Source organism: Amyelois transitella, chromosome 13 (genome assembly GCF_032362555.1).
Source record: "Amyelois transitella isolate CPQ chromosome 13, ilAmyTran1.1, whole genome shotgun sequence".
Taxonomy (NCBI): domain Eukaryota; kingdom Metazoa; phylum Arthropoda; class Insecta; order Lepidoptera; family Pyralidae; genus Amyelois; species Amyelois transitella.
The window spans coordinates 10,151,079-10,171,470 of record NC_083516.1 but is presented as its reverse complement, the minus strand read 5'-3'; the positions used below and the strand labels follow the sequence as shown (position 1 = coordinate 10,171,470).

At 34.8% G+C, this 20,392-nt stretch overlaps 1 protein-coding gene across 21 annotated transcripts in view; it reads right to left on the bottom strand.

The window, feature by feature from the left end:
* Positions 1–17,278, bottom strand: part of LOC106138025 (myosin heavy chain, muscle) — a 28,012-nt gene extending 10,734 nt beyond the window's left edge. For 3 of the 21 annotated variants that reach the window (XM_013339004.1, XM_013338999.1, XM_013339000.1), the window contains exons 1-13: positions 16,330–16,598; positions 10,609–10,752; positions 9,062–9,246; positions 8,417–8,612; positions 8,034–8,097; positions 7,534–7,632; positions 7,062–7,165; positions 5,348–5,485; positions 4,666–4,935; positions 3,769–3,939; positions 2,022–2,201; positions 1,346–1,496; positions 428–480 (exon numbers count right to left, since the gene is read on the bottom strand). In XM_013339004.1, coding sequence (XP_013194458.1) covers positions 428–480; positions 1,346–1,496; positions 2,022–2,201; positions 3,769–3,939; positions 4,666–4,935; positions 5,348–5,485; positions 7,062–7,165; positions 7,534–7,632; positions 8,034–8,097; positions 8,417–8,612; positions 9,062–9,246; positions 10,609–10,752; positions 16,330–16,536 — 1,962 coding nt within the window. In that variant the 5' untranslated portion in view covers positions 16,537–16,598. Of the gene's footprint in view, positions 1–427; positions 481–815; positions 875–1,345; positions 1,497–2,021; positions 2,202–3,398; positions 3,570–3,768; positions 3,940–4,113; positions 4,285–4,665; positions 4,936–5,347; positions 5,486–6,721; positions 6,826–7,061; positions 7,166–7,533; positions 7,633–8,033; positions 8,098–8,416; positions 8,613–9,061; positions 9,247–10,608; positions 10,753–10,814; positions 10,959–16,329; positions 16,599–17,148 lie in introns of those variants that run through there. The other 18 variants (XM_013338996.1, XM_013338997.1, XM_060947348.1 and 15 more) reach the window with 13 other exon arrangements.
* Positions 17,279–20,392: the final 3,114 nt, after the last annotated feature.

Here is a 20,392-nt window from a genome sequence, read left to right as displayed (position 1 = left end):
TTAAACAATACATTTAATTGTGCTGTCTCATGTCGTACAAATATAGCATGAGAAGATATAGTGGCACAAATTATATCAAATTGAGGACAATAAATACAATTATATCAAATAATGTACCTTTTTAAATCGACTGCAAGTGAACCAATATTTTTTTTTGCTTTTTACAAAAGAAAATTAAATAAACTTTTAACTACTTTGCGGCTGTGCCTATGAATAAAATGGTGCATAAAATACGATGGAATGATGGTGCGTTACGTGTTAGAAGTATCTACGTAACGCCCGATAAGCGAGTTCTACAAAAAATAATTAACATCTACAAAACAGGTATTATAGCTTTCATAAAAAAAATGTAGATCTACATCCAGGTAGGTCTCTACATCAATCGGGTGACAGAAAACCAACATCTAAAATACAAATAAGTATAAACCTTGTAAGCGGAGGAGACAGTAGCGAAACCACCACCCTTCTTACCGCGACCGCCTACGAATATACATTAACAAGCAATGATTAGTTTGAGGACGATCACATAGCATTGAGACTGCAGATTGCCATACATTTCATACTTTACATCAAATAGCGCCGACATGAGCTGCTGTAAAACATACGCTGACATGGACGAACATGATTAATGTGAAAGCATGAAAAGGTGGCTCCTCATTGATAATAAACAAACTGATAGTATTAGAATAACTGTTAAAGATGATGGCTAAAGTTATCGAGGTACTTCTAAAGGAGCCAGCCTTAAGCGTGTTGACAGACGAAGACAATAAGCCAATTGGAGTACACAGAAGCGTATTGCTTGATATCCTGTTTACCCTGTAGAGTGATGATACGGTCTGGAAGGCAGAACCCTTGGCGCGCTTGCCACCAGCGCCTATTTTATAAGACGAGAGTGTCAGAAGGTGTGAAATAATTTGCTGATCTGGTATGGTCATCAGCTTTACAAATGTTATTAACACAAATATGTTTTCAAGTTAAAAAAAAACAGCGTTGACAAAAGTATCGTCGAAACGCACTGTAGTGAGTTATGGAGGATAAAAACTGAAGAAGTAAAATCAGTTTTTACAAATAAAATGTTAACACAAATGAACCAAGATCACAGAAGTATTGTTGTGAACTCGGTTTGGGTTCCATGATGAAATTTGGATGATTGTAAAAAGTGTGATTATGTCACATACCATCTGTCTCCTTTGGTATTGTTTGTATGTTTACAGAGGTATCTACAGCTCACACCTGGACGCTTTGACTACTGTTTTCATATTTGAATTTGCTAGAGGGGCTTTTATAATTAAAGTAATATATTTCTTTGTAAACATCATATTATATTGTAAGTTGTGATACATACCCTTGGCGCCACCGGCGTCACCAGACTGACCAGGATGGTCAGCAAAGATCTCAATCAACAGTTTGTTCTGACCCTTCTTGAACTGGTCTACGACAGTGTCGTTAAGGGGGTCCTTGTTCTTCTCAAGCCATCCAGTGATGTTGTAGCCGACCTGTTTAGAAGTGAAGAAGTTCGTTACAAATTCACATTTTTCATATCTTTGAACATCAAGTGAATATTACATTAGTGACTGTATTTCATAACTAGAAAAGGTTGGATACAGGCCGCCTCTAGAGCAAGGTGGAAGTCATTGGGAGAGGCATATGTTCAGCTGTGGACGTCCTAAAGATATTATGATTCATAACCTGAATCCTAATATAAAACAAACATGAACCCCGCAAGGAACATATCCTTGCGAGGTAGACAGAGCCAAACAGAAAAAAATTATAGAATTGAGATTCAAATAGTGACAGGTTGCTAGCCTATCGCCTATAAGAAAGAGATGGAGTGGTACTTTATTGTTTTCTATTGGTACCGGGAACCACACGGCACCGTTTGCGTAAGTGTAAATGATTTATCTGCCTATTATAATAGAACTAATTAAAATTTCCCAAATTTTACAAGACTTAAAGTGTGGACAATTTAATAAATTTTGGACAATTATGATGTTGACTTTTGATGATATGCTGATACTTACATTACCGGCGTAGTGACCAATGGCGAAGTGGGCGGCTTGGCAGCCGGGCTTGGGGGGCTTGGGCTTCAGGAAGGGGGCAGACTTGCCCAAGTGGTTGTTGTTCAACTTCTCAACGAAGGTCTGATCGGTGGCTTTGGGGAACATAGACTCTTCCTCAAGGATGGAGAGGATGCCCATGGGCTGAAATCGGACCGGTGAGATTAGAACACGAATGTGTTAGTAATTTCACGTTGGGTTAATAAATAGTATGCTACTGCAAAAATATGCAAAAGTAAATAATGCAAAATAGACATATAAATCGGAATAAAAAAGTGCTTTTTTATCTTTTTTTGACTAAGCACAAAAATATTGAATTTAAAAAAAAATATTTTAAAAATTATAGATAAAAGGTATCTAATTATTTGATCTAAAAATTGCCTTATACTATTGTTTGTTATGCGTTATTGATAAAAGCAACATGCTATGCAAATAGAAGTATATAGCTTTTGTAATGTGCTATGCATATTATTGTATTTCGTAGTTATTGCGTTGTGTAAGCCTAGCTTTTCCGTTATATACTGCGCTTTCATAACTAATAATATTAGTAACTGTGTGTAAGAAATTGTCTAAATCTTATTAATAACAAACTACTTCCAAGTTTTAAATATTATGTGCAAGTATATCAGCGGTGAATTGGTTTGTACTTAGAATAGTAGCTGAGGAGTCTGCTTATATTACAAAATAATGCTTAGCTTTTGCTTTTTCATATGTAAGCATCTGCTTCTACATCGCAGTACGGCCAGCAAGGGTTGCAGCCAAAATAATATATCTTGCGCTTGCAGGCGTTTCATAATAGTCTAGCCTGAAGCTAATTCTACCGCGGCCCTATGCTTCAATCCAGAAAATAACCTCTAATACCTTCTCTAATAAATCTATTGTCGGTTGCAGATCCATACCGAAATCTATGAAGGTCCATTGGATCCCTTCCCTTTCATATTCCTCTTGTTCGAGCACAAACATGAAATGGTTAAAATACTGTTGCAATTTTTCGTTGGTAAAGTTAACACAGAGCTGATTAAACCCGTTCATCTGCGTGAAAACATAAAATCCAACACGATTGTTAAGCTGCATAAAAATAAAAGTGTTCGTGTGAGTGCGTGTGTTTATAGTGTAACACGTTAAACGGATAGTGAAACACACGAATAACAAAATTACAAGAAACATAATGGGCACACAGCATTGATCCGTCGCTCGAATAATGTCTTTGATAAAATTCAGTTGATTGGTTATTCTAAAATTCAAAATTCAACACATGATCAAATGATTGATGAAAGGGACGTTATTCGAGAACAGAGTTGGCGAGTTGCAAGCGTTCATTGTTGCGTTTTCGCCATCTACCTTTTCTATAAGGTCAATGCAATTTTGGAGATCCATGCCAAAATCAATGAAAGTCCATTCGATGCCTTCACGATGGTATTCTTCTTGCTCCAGAACGAACATGTGATGGTTAAAGAATTGCTGGAGTTTCTCGTTGGTAAAGTTAATGCAGAGTTGCTCAAAACCGTTGAACTGCAGGGAGGTAAGGAATGTTAAGTTGGGGATTAAAGGTAAAGTACTGTTGTGGATTTCGTTCCACAATTCAGTAGGGCCCTATCACCTTGGAGAGACCTATCTCTGATCGAGTGGTCAATATGAAGTTGTGAGAGTTATATCCCGTCTTGAGAGCCCCAGCGCCGACGGGTGTGAGTGATACCCGTTCGACAATTACCTTCTCGATCAGATCGATACAAGCGAGCAAGTCCATTCCGAAATCAATGAAGGCCCAGTTGATGCCCTCTTTCTTGTACTCTTCTTGCTCAAGTACAAACATGTGGTGGTTAAAGAACTGCTGCAGCTTCTCATTGGTGAAGTTAATGCAGAGTTGCTCGAAACCGTTGAACTTTTATAAAATACAGAACCCATAAATGGATAGGAAATAAAACAGTTAGATACAATCTATGCTAATAACCATAAATTAGTCAGCGAGGAGATAAATAAAGCTAATGATCTAACACATGGAGCTACACATAGGGCACATATGTGTCCAACCGAGGGTTGTTCACACTCGGTATACCTTCTCAATAAGATCTATGCAGGCCAATAAATCCATCCCAAAGTCAATGAATTCCCAATGAATGCCTTCCCTGGTGTACTCTTCTTGTTCCAATACAAACATGTGGTGATTGAAGAATTGTTGGAGTTTCTCGTTTGTGAAGTTAATGCAAAGTTGTTCAAACCCATTGAACTAAGGAATAAATTATTATTAATATCATAATAGTAGAATTTTTTTTAAAACCAGTGTCTGTACCACTAGACTTAACTACTTATCTATTTTATCTTCGTCCTGAAAAGTAAATATTTTATAAATAATGTTCACAAATACATTGTTTCTCTGAAGAAACAGAGGCCAGTCAACTTTTTCTTGAAGTTCATCATGTTTCCCTTTTTTATAGATTTATGTATATAATTCATTTATAATTTGCATCCAGACAGACATGAATATTGAATATTAGAGAATCCATAAAGAAATTATTATTTTCTTTATAGCTTTCGAAATTTTGAAAGAACCTGAAATTTTTATTAACAACTTCAATCATCTGGCCTAAGTCCCATCAGCGATACTCACGTCGAAGATTTCGAAACCGGCAATATCCAGTACACCGATGAAGTGCTGCCTCTTTTGCTTGGTGTCTAGGGTCTCGTTACACTTCTTCACCAGCCACTTGAAGAGACGATCGAAGATACCCTTGCAGAGGGCACCGACGGAGTTGGTGACCTGGTCCTTGTTACGACCCTGGGTCACGAACTCGTTTCCGACCTTGATGCGGGGCTTCAACAAGTTCTTGTACAAGTCCTGGCAGTCGACACCGAGGAGCTTGGCGACCTTCTCACCATCCTGGAAAGAGGGAATGCCTGATTTAAAATGAGTTTTCAGGGTTTTTTTAACGTTTCATGAACTCTTAAGCCGAGAGTACCCACGGGCTTGCATGCACATAATGATGAATGCAGGTATAGCAAAAAAAGTATGCTAGAATCATGGAAAGTGGAAAGAAAGTCTCTGCTATTCTCCAGCAATATAAAATAGGTAAAAATATCTAGAGTTATGATGTTATTTTATGAAGGATTTATCATTTATCATTAATAAATGGTATCCTTAGCAGACACCGATATTTTAAACGAATGGTAGGTACCGCGAATATACATGAGAAGTGAGAATAAAATTTGACTTTAGTTGCAATGTAAGTTCTCCTACTGTTATCTTGATAATAATATTTTTTAATTTATAAATAAAACAACACAATACTTGCCTCAGTACCATCAGCCTCAGCCTGTTCCTCACGACCCCTCTGCTTGAACTTCATGCTACCCATGTGCATGACAGCGGCGGTGATTTTGTATACGTTGTCCTTCTCCTCTTGGGTGAAACCCAGGATATCGAAGGCTTGCTATAACATCAAAACTCTATTAGAATCAGATAGGACATTAAGTTTGAAATTTCAAATTAAGTGACTTTATATCTGTTATTTACAAATGAATTTGAACTATGCAACATTTTGAAATATTTGATATTACCAATAAATTAATTTAAAATAATTGAACACAAAAGTGCAAAAGCCAATAGTGACAATTGCAAAAAGCATGTAGAAATACTTACAACATTGGGTTTTAGTTCATTAGTGAAGCGAAAAATAATATGAATGGCGTTAGTTTGTTAGCGTTTACTGGTCGTTGTTTTTTTTCTGCCAAAAGGTGCACAGGTCATATACTTTTGGTGCGATAGGGAATGATGTCGTTTAGCTAAATGTACTACAACTCTAACCAAAACTAAAGGATCTTTCTAAAAGTGCCTACACGTTCATTTCTGCGGCTTATAATTTCAACACGAATGGTATGAGCTAGTCTCGTTGATCGTCCATTAAATTCATTTTAATGGTGGGCAAACAAATGTTGATCGGGCTGAGGTACTAAACAATAACGAAGTGTACGTCTCATAGTCACTTCTGTGGGACATTTCATTTCGTTGACAATTTTGAACTTACATCTGTTAAAGTACATTCCTCGCCGTCATCTACGTTGGGGATAGTGATCTTACCCTGGGCGACGTTATAGTAATCGTGGATGTCGTTAGACAACAAACACATATCTGTTGATAAATTATAATACACTAAAATTAGTATCTCAGTCTGCCGCCTGTTAAACCTGAAATTGTTGTCCGAACATCCTAACTGTCTGTGTCGTGTCTGCACGCATATTAATCCACAGGGGTGTGCTTGTGCGGGGCCAGGGATGGTCTAGATCCGTGATAAAAAAAACACCTGTGCAAAACCGCCTTTTGAACTCTTGCAAGGAGCGGGCATGTCATGTATAGGTCAGAAATTTGGCATGAAATAATCCAATCCACGGATATCGGAATCAGGACGCACGCTCCATGCGCAGTTCGCGACTTACAACCGTCAGTTCGAACTCTTCTGCGTCGTTGACTCCAGGTATTCGTGTCTTCCCCTGACTTATGAGGGGATAGTCCGACATTCGGTTGGTAAGCATCGTCAATTCTGTAAACATTGCCGGAATCTGACATACACATGCATAGACTGGCGCTCAATTCAGTCCTAATGAAGCGGAAAGCAAAAGTGATAGATGGTAAATGAGAGATGAGCCAGTACGTCATATTCTGGACTCACATCGGTAATAGTCATTTCCTCTCCGTCATCCACGCCGGGAATGACAGTCTTGCCTTGGGAGACAATGTGGTAGTCCATGATATCGTTGGACAACATGCAGATTCCTAAAACGGTCATCAATTACAGTCTCATTTGATAATTGATAAACCATTGCTAAAAGTTGGAAAACATGCTATGCGTAGAGGCTTTTGGGTCGAAATCAAACTATTCGGCATCATCCATCATGCCTGTTCATTGGCTAGATGCCCAGTTGCTAGCTGGTTGTAAGCGGCTTAACAACTGGGTAGGGACACAAACACTTGGAAACTGGTGGCTCCTTGTCTCGGAAGGACGAACTTACGTCAGTCAAAGTACATTCCTCGCCATCATCTACGTTGGGAATGGTAGTTTTGCCTTGCGATATGATGTAATAGTCATATACGTCGTTTGACAGCATACATTGTTCTAAATATTGAAAATTATGTTAATAACATACAATGGAAGTATGTGTTTGGGGAGTGTGAAGTTTGTGTTGGTGCCTTATAACTTTCATGTTATGTAAAGTAAATACTTCTTGACTATACATCGTCCATAGCCGAGCAAAGACCTCAGCAACAAATATCATCTCATAAAATACCTAATGTCATTTAAATAGAAGGTATAATTTCGAACCCATAATAAAGAATGTGTTGAGTACTGAAAAAGATCATAAAAAATTCAAGTACGCTGAACTTTTTACCTTGTTTGAACTGGAAATAATTTAAGTATTAAAATCAGATTTACTTCAGAATATTTTTTAAAATTATAGATGGTGTGTTGTTTTATTAACGAACCTTTAAGCCCAGGGACTGAACCGGACATCATCTGGTAGAAGATGTGGTAGGAACGCTCAAGAGCCTGTTGGGAGATGACACGGGCTTTCTCTAGCAGATCTGGAAGAAAAGCATATAGTGTTAGGCATTTAAATTACCAAGTTAAAGTTATTGATTTATATGTATGTTTGGTAGTTTTAAGTCAGAAACAGGTCGTCGACTATCGTTTAACTAACAAATAAGAAGTTTTATGACATAATTAGGTTTTGGTTGTTCAGCCGACAGGATTTTCTTTGTTCGAACAGTTCTTCGGTTAATAGGATTCCTACTTTTCCATTAACTAATCCTTCAAAGATAAAGTATAGATTGGATTCCTGACGATGGAAACTTTAAATTTCGTTGAAACGTAAGTACGTCATTAACATTTTCTTAATTGACATCAAAAGAAGTTGGAAAAAAATTATGAAATAGATGAATAAAACTAACTTAAAAAGAAAAGATACATTTTTGAAAGTACTTACAGGTCTCAATGTCAGCACCGGCCAGTTTTCCAGAGGGGCCGAAGTGGATACGGATGAATTTACCCTGGGTGAGGAATATAGATAAATTTAATAAACTTCGAAAGTATTTTTAGAGTTTTACTGAAGTTAAAGTTTTAGTAGAAAACTCTTTCTTTAAACTATGATATTAAACTAGTGTGTAATCAAAATACTTTTCTTATTGACTTCATTGATAACTTTATCATTTTTTTATGTTTTATTCTAGCGAATCTATTTCTTTAAACTGAGATTAATAATACTTTACTGTTTTTTATTCCCTGTCCCTTTATTAGTTCTACTTTTATCATTATTCATTTAAATTTTACCGAAAAAAGATATTATGATTACAAAAATGGGATACTTACGAAACGGGAGGAGTTGTCGTTACGCACTGTCTTGGCGTTACCAAAGGCTTCAAGTACAGGGTTAGTTTGTACGACCTGGTCTTCCAGGGATCCCTTCTTCTCCTGGTTGGGGTCCTTCTTTTGGGAGGCACCGACGGTGGCGAAGTACGCAATTACTTTCTTCGTGTTCTCAGTCTTTCCGGCACCAGACTCTCCGCTGTACACATATTGATATTTGTTAGTTTATCTTTCGCGACGTTCATTTGTTATTCTTTAATATTTTTTGTGTTATCAAGATAACAATATCATAAATATTTAAGAAGAGGAAGAAAATGGTGTGGATGATAATTCAGATTTTGAGTATCGGTAAATTGATTTAGTTGCGTTCTGCAACTTAACGCAGTTGAATTTAAAAAAAAAGAATAAATTTAGGATATGATTTTTCTCAACTAAGAATGATAAAATATAACCGTTTTTTGAGTAAGTTGAATTTAACAAAAAAAAGTCATTAGAAATTAACGACTTATCTTTCTTTCTTTTTTAGTAATAGTTTCTCTTTTATAGTCAAAGCACGTCAGTTTTCCAACATACACCTTATTTCTATATCGATATTGTTAAATATTCTATTCTTCAATTGTCAAACATGATAATGGTAAAATAACTTACGTAATCAACATAGATTGATTCTCGTGGTTGGTCAACATGTTGACGTAAGCACCGTCGGAAATGGCGAAGATGTGGGGCGGCACTTCCGAGCGACGCTTGCCTCGGTAGAGCTTGGCACATCGTGTCGTGTACACGGGGTACCTCTTGTAAGGGTTGATGGCCACGCAGAAGAGACCCGAGTACGTCTGTTGGATGATTTTGGGGTTAATCTTGGTCAGGCTGGTGATAGTGATGAGAATGGTGATGAGTTTGGTGAATTAGGTGAGTTAGATTATGATAGTCAATTTGACGATATTTTGGATAAAGAGGGTTTTGTAGGAAATCTAAAAGGAATGGGAATAAAAGTATTTAGTTGGAATTAAAGTTATAAAATAACTCTGAAAGGAAAAGCACTAGGAATTGATAGATATGGACATTATAGAGAAAATTAAGAAAATTTGTGGAATGGATAATACTATATATTAAAAGTTTTTATATCTTAAATTATAAAGAGAGCTGTAGGAAATGAAATGATCGAAGATTGGGATTTCAGAACGACGAATGTGATGCACAAAATAACGTAAATCAAAACACACAAGTACAACGAGAGTATTGTATTGATACTTTACGCTGTACTTTAAAACATGTAGAAATTTCTATTACTAATTTTATATAATGATTATTTCTAATAATATTCAATCTATTCTTCAAAAATATAAGTAATAGAAATTTCTGTATGAAAAAAATAAATCTAACGTATACGGACGTCGTAAGTCCCTTGTGTAGAGTTGGGTATTGTAATGATACCTTAACCTCTACAAGAAAGAGATTATTTCCAAGTCGTGGAAAAACGAGATGACACACAAAAACCAAAGAAAAAATTCTAAACTAAACGTAAATCTATTCTAGATAAAACAAAAAAGGTCCTCCGTTGTCCTGTTTCACCACCTTGTCCTTTGTAGAGGGTTCAAGAGCGGCTTTGGAAGGAATGGTTTTAGTTACAATAGGTTTTAGGATCTTTGGACTGTAGACACAATTTCCTTTAAGTTTTATGATAGAAGGTGAGCAATCAAAACTAATACTGATCAATGGAAGTCCTAAAGTTAAAGACATATGTTGAACATTATGCGCTTACGAAAGAAGGCAATAAATCGATTCGAGTGGCCAAATATACAAACTATTTATATTGAAACATCAAAGCCGATCATAAAATTACTCATCAAATCATACGATGAAAGATTTAATCTAAAATTCTTCTAATACAGTTACTTGCACTAAATTTAAAATGATAACATCCAAAAGTTATATCTGATGCATCTTTTCGTCATACGAGTACTACTTTGAAGCGACGAAAATAATCTACCAAAATAGATTCGGCCGGTGTCAATATTCTATTTATAATCGAATTGAGAAATCAATCCAAGTTTAATTGCGCCGTTCATGGACAGCTATTGCACTTTAGTACTTGGTTGCTATCCAAAAGAAACGTGTCTACAGTGATGAGAGATAGGAAAGGTGACGTTCATGCACACTGCAACGCCGCAACCGCTGGCCTAGACCCGACTTACGTAGATGAGCTTATGGTAATATCTTTGCTTCAAGTTATACAAGACCGAAGCATCGTTGAGGTATGTCAAGTTGGACATATCCTCGCATTTCTCGTACTTAGGTGGGTTGACTTGACCTACAAGATCCTTCTTGAAGTCTTTTGTCTGTGGGAGAAAGATATCGATTAGTTTAAGTGGTATGTAAAGGCGCCTTAGCGCCGACTTACGTAGATAAGTTTCGCATAGTATCGTTGTCGCAGATTGTGCAGCACAGCGGCGTCATTCAGGTAAGTAAGATCCGCCATATCTTCAGTTTTTTCGAATTTCGGCGGGTTAACTTGGGAGATGAGCTCCTTTTTATATGTCTTCTCCTGCTCATTTAATGTTAAGCTTTAGTCATTGTCAATCGAATAGCATTGGAATAAGCAACAAATAAAGTTATCAATAACTTTTCAATTAATTCCATCTCAAATTGATATAATGTTATCACTAACAGTATAAAAGCTAATTACAGAAACCTAATTATCTACAGAACTCAAATAAATCTATGTTGAATGCTTTACTTCTTATGATTTTACGTAACACGAAATCTTAAGTTTTATTTTCTTTATAATAATTCATTTGTAATGAACTCTTTGGTTCATCAGATATGTTGAACTCTTTGGTTCATCATAGGATTTTAGAATATTTGTGACGTATGTCACTGTCAATTGATTAACCGGTAAAAATAATTCAAATATTCTCAAGACTATAAAATTGAATTACAAAATATCATAAATAAATTAGTTAAAATAAATAAGTTCCATATTTTGTTAGTTTAGAGTGAAATAATTGCATTATATGTCGTTTCTCTTTTTAGGTAAGAATATTACTTTTAAGTTGTTTTTGTTTTAGTGTTTTGTCTTGCGTTCTACTTTTCAATAATAAATTTCTCTTTTTAGAGCAACACATCAGAATATTATTTCACCAAATTCATATCATTATAAAACGACATATTCGCTAACCTTTACACAATGGAGAGAATACGATTTGAATTCGTAATAAAAGCGATGGAAAATGACCCAAAAACAAACGTACTTTGCATTACTTCATTGGAATTTGAGAAACACACTTATTTGATACCTGAAAAACTTCAACCAGCAAGATTACATGAACAAGTGATCAAAACTCAAGTTTACCTGAAATTAAAAGATACTATACATAAAAGACATGACAAAAGACAAGTTTGGATACGTGTAACACCGGAGATAAGAGGAGCATATATGGATGAGGATGGAAATATGCAGTTTAAAGGATATTTGTTAGAGGAATGTGACATACAAAAGCCTGCGGCCTGTATTTCAGAAGAAGCAATGACAGAATTCTTTGAAAATTTCAACGCCTGTAAGAAAGAGACTGGAAAATCCTATAATATAAAGAAATTGACAGAGAAATTTGTTTTGCAGAAATTTAATAAAAAAACCTCAAATGTAACACAATGGTTGGACATATTCGAAATGGAATGTACTCGTATGAGTATAACGGAAGACTCTGTTAAAATTGAAGCATTAAGGTTATTCTTAGAAGATTCTAGTCTTGACTGGTATAGTTCTATGCTTATAAAATATACATTAAATTCGGAATGGTCAACTTGGAAAGAAAACTTCTGTGAAACATTTGCTGATAGAGGGTGGTCTCCGGTAAGATATGCAATTTTGTTTAAATATAGGCAAGGGTCGTTAATGGAGTATGCTTTAAAAAAAGAAAAGCTTTTATTGGAGATAAATAAAACAATGGATTCATCAACTCTTATTGATTTAATTGCTACTGGACTCCCAAATTTTATTGCTGACAAGATTGATAGATGTAATATAAAAGAAACTAAAGATTTATTTAATAATATACGGGGATTGGAACATCTAGCAAATAAAAAATATTTAAATAATAACGCCGGAAATTTGGGAAATAAAAATAAAGAAAAGGATAGTAATTATAAACCATGCAGAATTTGTGAAAAGGAAAACAAAGGCTCTCGTTATCATCCAGAATCATTATGTTGGTTTAAAAATAATAGCTATAATAATAAAAGAGAACACATAAGAACTGTTAATAATTCTGAATTAGAAACCGAATTAAATGAAATTGATCCAAAAAACTGATTGTACCACCATTAATCAAGATTAAATTATTGTTGAACGATACTCTAGAAACAACTGGTATTTATGATTCGGGATCAAATGTTTCCTTGATAAATTCTAAATTGTTATGTTTAAAAAATCTATCAAGCAACAATAATATTTCTATTAAAACTGCAAATTTAAGAACGATTAATGGTGTGAAAAAAACATTAGGGATAGTAACATTGAAGATAAAGATTTTTGATATCGAGAAGAATATGGATGTTTTTGTAATAGATAAAGAAAATTTTGAGTATAATTTTTTAGTTGGTCTAGACTGTATAAAAAAGTTTCAATTAGCTCAAAATGAAAAGTTAGAAATTGCTCAAATTGTACTCAATTTAAAAACAAATGAAGATAAAGAATATATAGGAAAAATGATTAAAGAGTCTAACAAAAACGGAAGAAATATGAAAAACAAAGAAGAGTATATGATAAACTTTAATGAACATATTGAAGAAGACCAATTTGTAATATTTGTAAATCATTTAGATATTCAAAAGCAATCTGAAATAGATAAATTGATATGCAAATATAAGTCCCTTTTCGCAAAAGATAAATATGATATAGGCACTGTGAAGGGGTATGAAGCTCATATTGATTTAATGGTGGATAAATATTGTAGTAAGAGACCATACAGATGCACTATACAAGATAAAAAGGAAATTGAAGAACAAGTTTCTAAACTATTAGAAGAAAAATTGATAGAAGAGTCTTATAGTCCTTTTGCTGCGCCAGTAACTTTAGCTTATAAAAAAGAAGATGGGAAAAGAACAAGATTATGTATAGATTTTCGTGAGTTAAATAAAATTGTGGTTCCACAATCACAACCATTTCCAAGGATAGAAGATTTGATGGTAAAGACAACCAAATGTAAGTTTTTTTCAACACTTGATATAAATTCAGCATTCTGGTCAATACCATTAAAAATTGAGGATAGAGAGAAGACAGCGTTTGTTACACAAGAAGGACATTATCAGTGGACTTGTTTGCCTTTTGGTTTAAAGACATCTCCGGCGATTTTCCAGAGAATTCTAAGTAGCATTATACGTAAACATAAATTATCAAATTTTACTGTAACGTTCATCGACGATATTCTGGTTTTCTCGGAGACTTTCTCGGATCATATTAAACATTTATCGTTATTATTAGAGGCAATTTCAAAGGAAGGTTTTAGATTGAAATTTTCGAAATGTAGTTTTGCTCAAAATTCAGTGAAATACCTAGGTCATATCATCGAAAACAAAACAATCACTCCATTAAAGGATAATTTAATTGCTATAAAAGAATTCCCGGTTCCGAAGTCACAAAAAAATGTAAGGCAATTTTTAGGTAAAATAAATTTTTATGGAAAGTATATACCAAATATATCAATAATATTAAACCCATTACATAATTTATTAAAAAAAGGACAGCAATTCGTTTGGTCAGAAAAGTGTCAAGAATCTTTCGAAATCACTAAAAAAATTCTTTGCTCGAAACCTGTTTTAGCAATTTTTGATCCGGATTTACCTATACATATTTATACTGATGCTAGTATACTGGGCTTAGGAGCGGTATTAAAACAACCACAAAGTGATGGAGTAGAAAAACCATGTGCATATTTTTCAAAGAAATTAAATGACTCTCAAAAAAAGAAGAAAGCTATATATATTGAATGTTTAGCAATAAAAGAAGCATTAAAATATTGGCAATATTGGCTTATTGGAAAAAGATTTAAAGTTTTTACAGATCATAAGCCACTAGAGAAAATGAATATAAAAGCTAGAACAGATGAAGATTTGGGAGATTTAACTTATTATATATCTCAGTTTAATTTTGAAATTATATATTCTCCAGGAAAATATAACATAGAAGCAGACAGTTTAAGCAGAAATGCCGTTCTGGAACCATATGAAAATCAAGAAGATATTTTGAAATTGGTAAATTTTATTACATTAGAGGATATAAAGACTGATCAAGAGAAGAATAAAGATGTAAACCTGAATAAGAAGAAATTCACCCAAAGAAATAATATATATTATCAAAAGGTTGGAAAAAGAGACAAAATAGTATTAACAGAAGAATTCAGTAAAAAACTTATAGAGAAAGTTCATTATAAATATTGTCACATCGGGACACAACAAATGAAAAATAAAATCAAACGATTCTATACAGCCAAAAATTTATCATACAACATACAAAGATTTTGTGAACACTGCGAAACCTGCATAAAGAATAAATCAAGAGGAAAGTACAATTTTGGACTAATGTCTCACCTGGGTCCTGCTACTTATCCTTTTGAGATAGTGTCAATAGATACTGTGGGCGGATTTGGTGGCACACGATCCACTAAAACATATTTACATTTATTGGTAGATCATTTTTCTAGATATGCTTTCATATTGACTTCAAAAACACAAAATTCAACTGACTTTATAAAACTGATTCAAAAAGTTCCACAGGGAAATAAGATTGGTCTCATTCTTTCTGATCAATATCCGGGTATCAATTCCAAAGAATTTAAGAATTATTTAAATAGAGAAAATATACCTATTGTCTTCACTGCTGTAAATGCGCCTTTTTCAAATGGTTTAAATGAGAGATTAAACCAAACTTTGGTTAACAAAATAAGATGTAGGTTAAATGAGAAGAAAAATAAACTTTCTTGGACAACTATTGCTCATGAATGTACCCAAATGTATAATGAAACAGAACACACGGTAACAGGGTTTTCCCCAAGTTATCTTTTAGAAGGGAAAAATACTGATATTTTACCGGAGGAATTAAAATATGATAATTGTAATGATTTGACGGAAGATAGAAAAATTGCATTAGAAAATACTTTAAAATCACACAATTATAATAAAATTTACTTTGATAAAAACAGAATTAATTATGACTTGAAAGTCGGAGATTTGGTTTATGTTGAAAATGGTAACCGACTGAACAGGAAAAAGTTAGATGAATTAAAAATAGGTCCTTATGAAGTTTTACAGAAGCTTTCTAAATCAATTTATAGAATTGACACAGGTCATAAAAAGTGTGAATCAAATATTTTCCATATCACTAAACTAATTCCGATCCGAGAAAGCACTTTTTAGGGGGGGAGATGTAATGAACTCTTTGGTTCATCAGATATGTTGAACTCTTTGGTTCATCATAGGATTTTAGAATATTTGTGACGTATGTCACTGTCAATTGATTAACCGGTAAAAATAATTCAAATATTCTCAAGACTATAAAATTGAATTACAAAATATCATAAATAAATTAGTTAAAATAAATAAGTTCCATATTTTGTTAGTTTAGAGTGAAATAATTGCATTATATGTCGTTTCTCTTTTTAGGTAAGAATATTACTTTTAAGTTGTTTTTGTTTTAGTGTTTTGTCTTGCGTTCTACTTTTCAATAATAAATTTCTCTTTTTAGAGCAACACATCAGAATATTATTTCACCAAATTCATATCATTATATATAAAAGCTTTCAATTAACCTTACAACTATGCTTTTAATATCTGCATCTATGAATAGTTATCCTTAATTAATGAAATAATTTACTTCAACGATGTCATACTACTTGGTCTAATAAAAAAAGGTCCTTTACCTCGCCTCCGGGGAGGCTGACGGTCACCAGGTCACCCTTGGTGGCCTTAATCTCGCCCTGCAAGAAGCCCTCCTTTTCATCCGGAACCCAGCATGCTTTCTTGCCATCGTATGGCTTGCTCTGGTCGATACGTTTCTGCTCGAGAGAAACGAACAGGTATGGGGTTGGATCGGGGTCCTCTCCCTCCTGTGCTACTGGCTTCGGCATTTCGGAGGGCTAACGAGACTTTTGGGCTAGTCGAGACACGAGAACACAGCCCTGGAGCCTTCCTGCGAAACACAGCACACGTTAATCGAAAGTCTATCGGAGAAGACGAAGCCGGCCAGCGCGTGCGTCTATTTGTGGATGTAATCCGAGCAGTGGCCGATTCGGGAACGCTGCCAGCGCCCGTTTGCGTAATACCCGAGTTTTAATGCGCGAGTTTTTTATTAGCATATCCCGAACGGCCCTTCGCGGATGTTACGTCACCAAGAATGCGAGTCTGGAAGCGCGCCAACTGATTTAGACGACCATGGATTGTTGTTATTGTCTTTTATGGTGCTGGTCGATGGGTCAATCGGATTCCTGTTTCTGATACGTTCGATTGGTTATGTTACAACAGTGTAAAGTGTCCCGGGTTCACGCTATATCACTAAATCAACGTTACCAATCACTCAGTTATCCTTTGAGCCATGAACCAAACACCACCTTTCACCGGTAGACCACTTCACAAATCAATCCAATCGATGTAAATCAGCTGACGTCGTTCAGCTACCGTCACTGGTGCACTCGCGTAATCGCACGCGCTGGCCGCGTGTAGGAACGTGCGCGCGTACTCACGTCTGAAGCCGTTCTGACCAGCGGCGGGGCGTCATGATGCTTTTTATACCAGCAATTCGACACCATCTCAGCCGACCACCCCATTTTAGGCGGATGCCAGCCTGGGCTCACTACTCTTTCAGAGCAGCTTAGCTTTCACTTCAGCGGCGGCTGTGGTGGCGACTGCTCATTGTATGCACCTGGTCCAATGCTGCAACACCTGGATGTTGATGCTATGATGAGTCAGTTAGTGATGGAATGTTCAAACAGGTTGCGTTAAACGGTAATTACAGTATAAATTGTATACGCGCACGAACGAAAGGAATCACTTATTTACGGTTTCTAATTTATTTTACGGCGGTAATTAAATTATTTGACTGAGGTTTCGGTAATCAAGTTTATTAGTAATTACAATAAAATTTGTGATTAAATGAATGGTACTTATCTTGAAACAAAAAAATTGTTTACCGTACGCTACATAAGTATTGATTTCGATTGTTACAAATGGAAATTATTATAAAACTAAATATAAATTTACAAACCTACCTACGTAAATTATTTTAAATGAAAAATTACTAAGAAAATTTTTTTTTATTTCTCAACTACCTTTTACACTGGGATTTCCATCTTTACTTTCATAGGGTAGGTCACTGACCTATATTTCTTTGAGTTGGTAATGATTTCATTCCTGCTCTTGACCATTTCTTAAACGCAAACAGGCATACGGCCACATTATGCTAAATAGCGTGATACTCAAACTATTATTAGTACTTTGGCCAAGGTAATTTTGGTTATAAATTGCATTTTGCATTCCCGTTTAAATTGATTAGTAGCAGAAAACTACGCTACGAATTCTTAATCGTATCTATGTAAATTAATATTTGGTATAGGTTTATTTTAGTATTGCAAATATGTTTATTATATATTGCAACCCACACAAAGGTTCTCTGCTTAACCCAATTGTACAGTGTTAGATAATGCTATTAGCATTAAGTCCGCCTATTGTAGGTACTTCACAAGTTGTAAATGTAACAATAAAGAATAAATAAAATTAAATAAATATTAAATGTAAAGATTACAGAATATTTGGAAAAATAATTTTTTTACTCATAATTCAAATTACAAACCTAAATAAAATATTTTTCAGTTTGTAGTTTAGTGACATGTGGTTCCCGGCACCAATACAAAAAAGAATAGGACCACTCCATCTCTTTTCCATGGATGTCGTAAAAAGCGACTAAGGGATAGGCTTACAAACTTGGGATTCTTTTTTAGGCGATAGGCTAGCAACCTGTCACTAGTTGAATCTCAATTCTATCGTTAAGCCAAATAGCTGATCGTGGCCATTCAGTCTTTTCAAGACTATTGGCTCTGTCTACCCCGCAAGGGATATAAACGCGACCATATTAATGTATGTATGTATGTTGTAGTTTAGTTAGATTTATTATTATAGTATAGTTTAGAAATTGTTATAGGTACTTAATCACATTTTATCGACATAATTTATTATTAATCAATAAATGATTTTACTAATAATTAATAATTCAGAGAGTCGTTTGTTGTGAACTTATGTAAACACCTGACTTATCCACTCCATCCGTAGCGTGCCACGCGCGACGCTGTTTATACAGCGCGAAAAACTATCTTAGTCCCGTTTACATATACATACATACATACATATGGTCACGTCTATATCCCTTGCAGGGAAGACAGAGCCAACAGTATTGAAAAGACTGAATGGCCACGTGCAGCTGTTTGGCTTAATGATAGAATTGAGATTCAAATAGTGACAGGTTGCTAGCCCATCGCCTAGAGAAGAATCCCAAGTTTGTAAGCATATCCCTTTAATTAGTCCCGTTTAATGTCCTTAAAAAAGCGATAGTTTTTCGCGCGATAAAAACGGCGCTGCGCTTGCGATGGATCGTGGTTTTAGATGGATCCCGGACTCCTCTCCAGAAAGGTGAGGATGCAACCGGGATTACAAAAAATTAGAACATTCAATCGACCGTAAAAATATAAGTAACAACTGAGTATGCACTCTGATGAGAGATAAAAAAAAATAAACTAAAAAGCATGATAGAAATCCTAAGATCATAATTTTATTGAAATCAAAACATCAGACCGGGTTGTCACAACATGTCAAAATTAGAGTATTTTGTATGTAAATATATCGTAATTTATTATCGTAATCTATATATATTACCAGTAAGTACCATACTAACCGTGTGCCGTGTGGTTCTCGGCACTAATAAAAAACAAAAAGAATAGGACCACTCCGTCTCATTCCCAAGGATTTCGTAAAATGCGAATAAGGGATAGGTTTCTAAACTTGGATTCTTCTATTAGGCGATGGGCTAGCAATCTATCACTATTTAAATCTCAATTCTATCATCAATCCAACAGCTGAACGTGGCCATTCAGTCTTTCAAGACTGTTGGCCCTGTCTACCCCGCAAGGGATATAGACGTGATCATATGTATGTATGTATTTAGTACTATACTTACTGCTTATCATAGTTACTTGTACCCACGAATAACCCAACCCAACAGTCTTGAAAAGACTGATAGGCCACGTTCCTTAGTCGCCTTTTACGACATCCGTGGGAAAGAGGTGGAGTGGTCCTATTCTTTTTTGTACTGGTACCGGGAACCACACGACACAAAAAGCTAACAAAAAGGATATTAATAATAATTTTAAAAATCTTTTAAAACAAGCTTTCATTTAAGTGTCCTAAAAAGATCAAAATAAAATTTTTTAATCACAATAACCACATTCATTTATGATTTACAGAATTGAAATTATAATAAAAGCTTGTCGCGATGCCTAGAAGAAATCTCTGCATATTCAGTGTCAGATGAAATTTTTGAGATTGAATTAACAAATTGAAATTATCGCGACAAGCTTTTATTAAAGTTTCAATTTCGTAAAATCATAAATGAATGTGCTTAATGTGATTTAAAATTTTTATTTTAATCTCTTTAGGGCACTTAAATAAAATCTTGTTTTAGAAGTTTTTTATAATTATTTTATTTTATATTTTTTAGTTTCAATCGATACTTATCGATCAATACGAAAGTCCATCTATAAAACGGAGAGTCCTTCAACAGAATAACTTAAGGAACGGGAAAACTATTAATAGGATAAACTATATTCTATAGAAGTAGATAGGTACCTACTCCTCCGGCATACCTTATAGAAGAATTAGCTTTTTTATATTTATTTCTTAGTCTATTCATTTCATTGATGGCGTCATTATTACATGGCC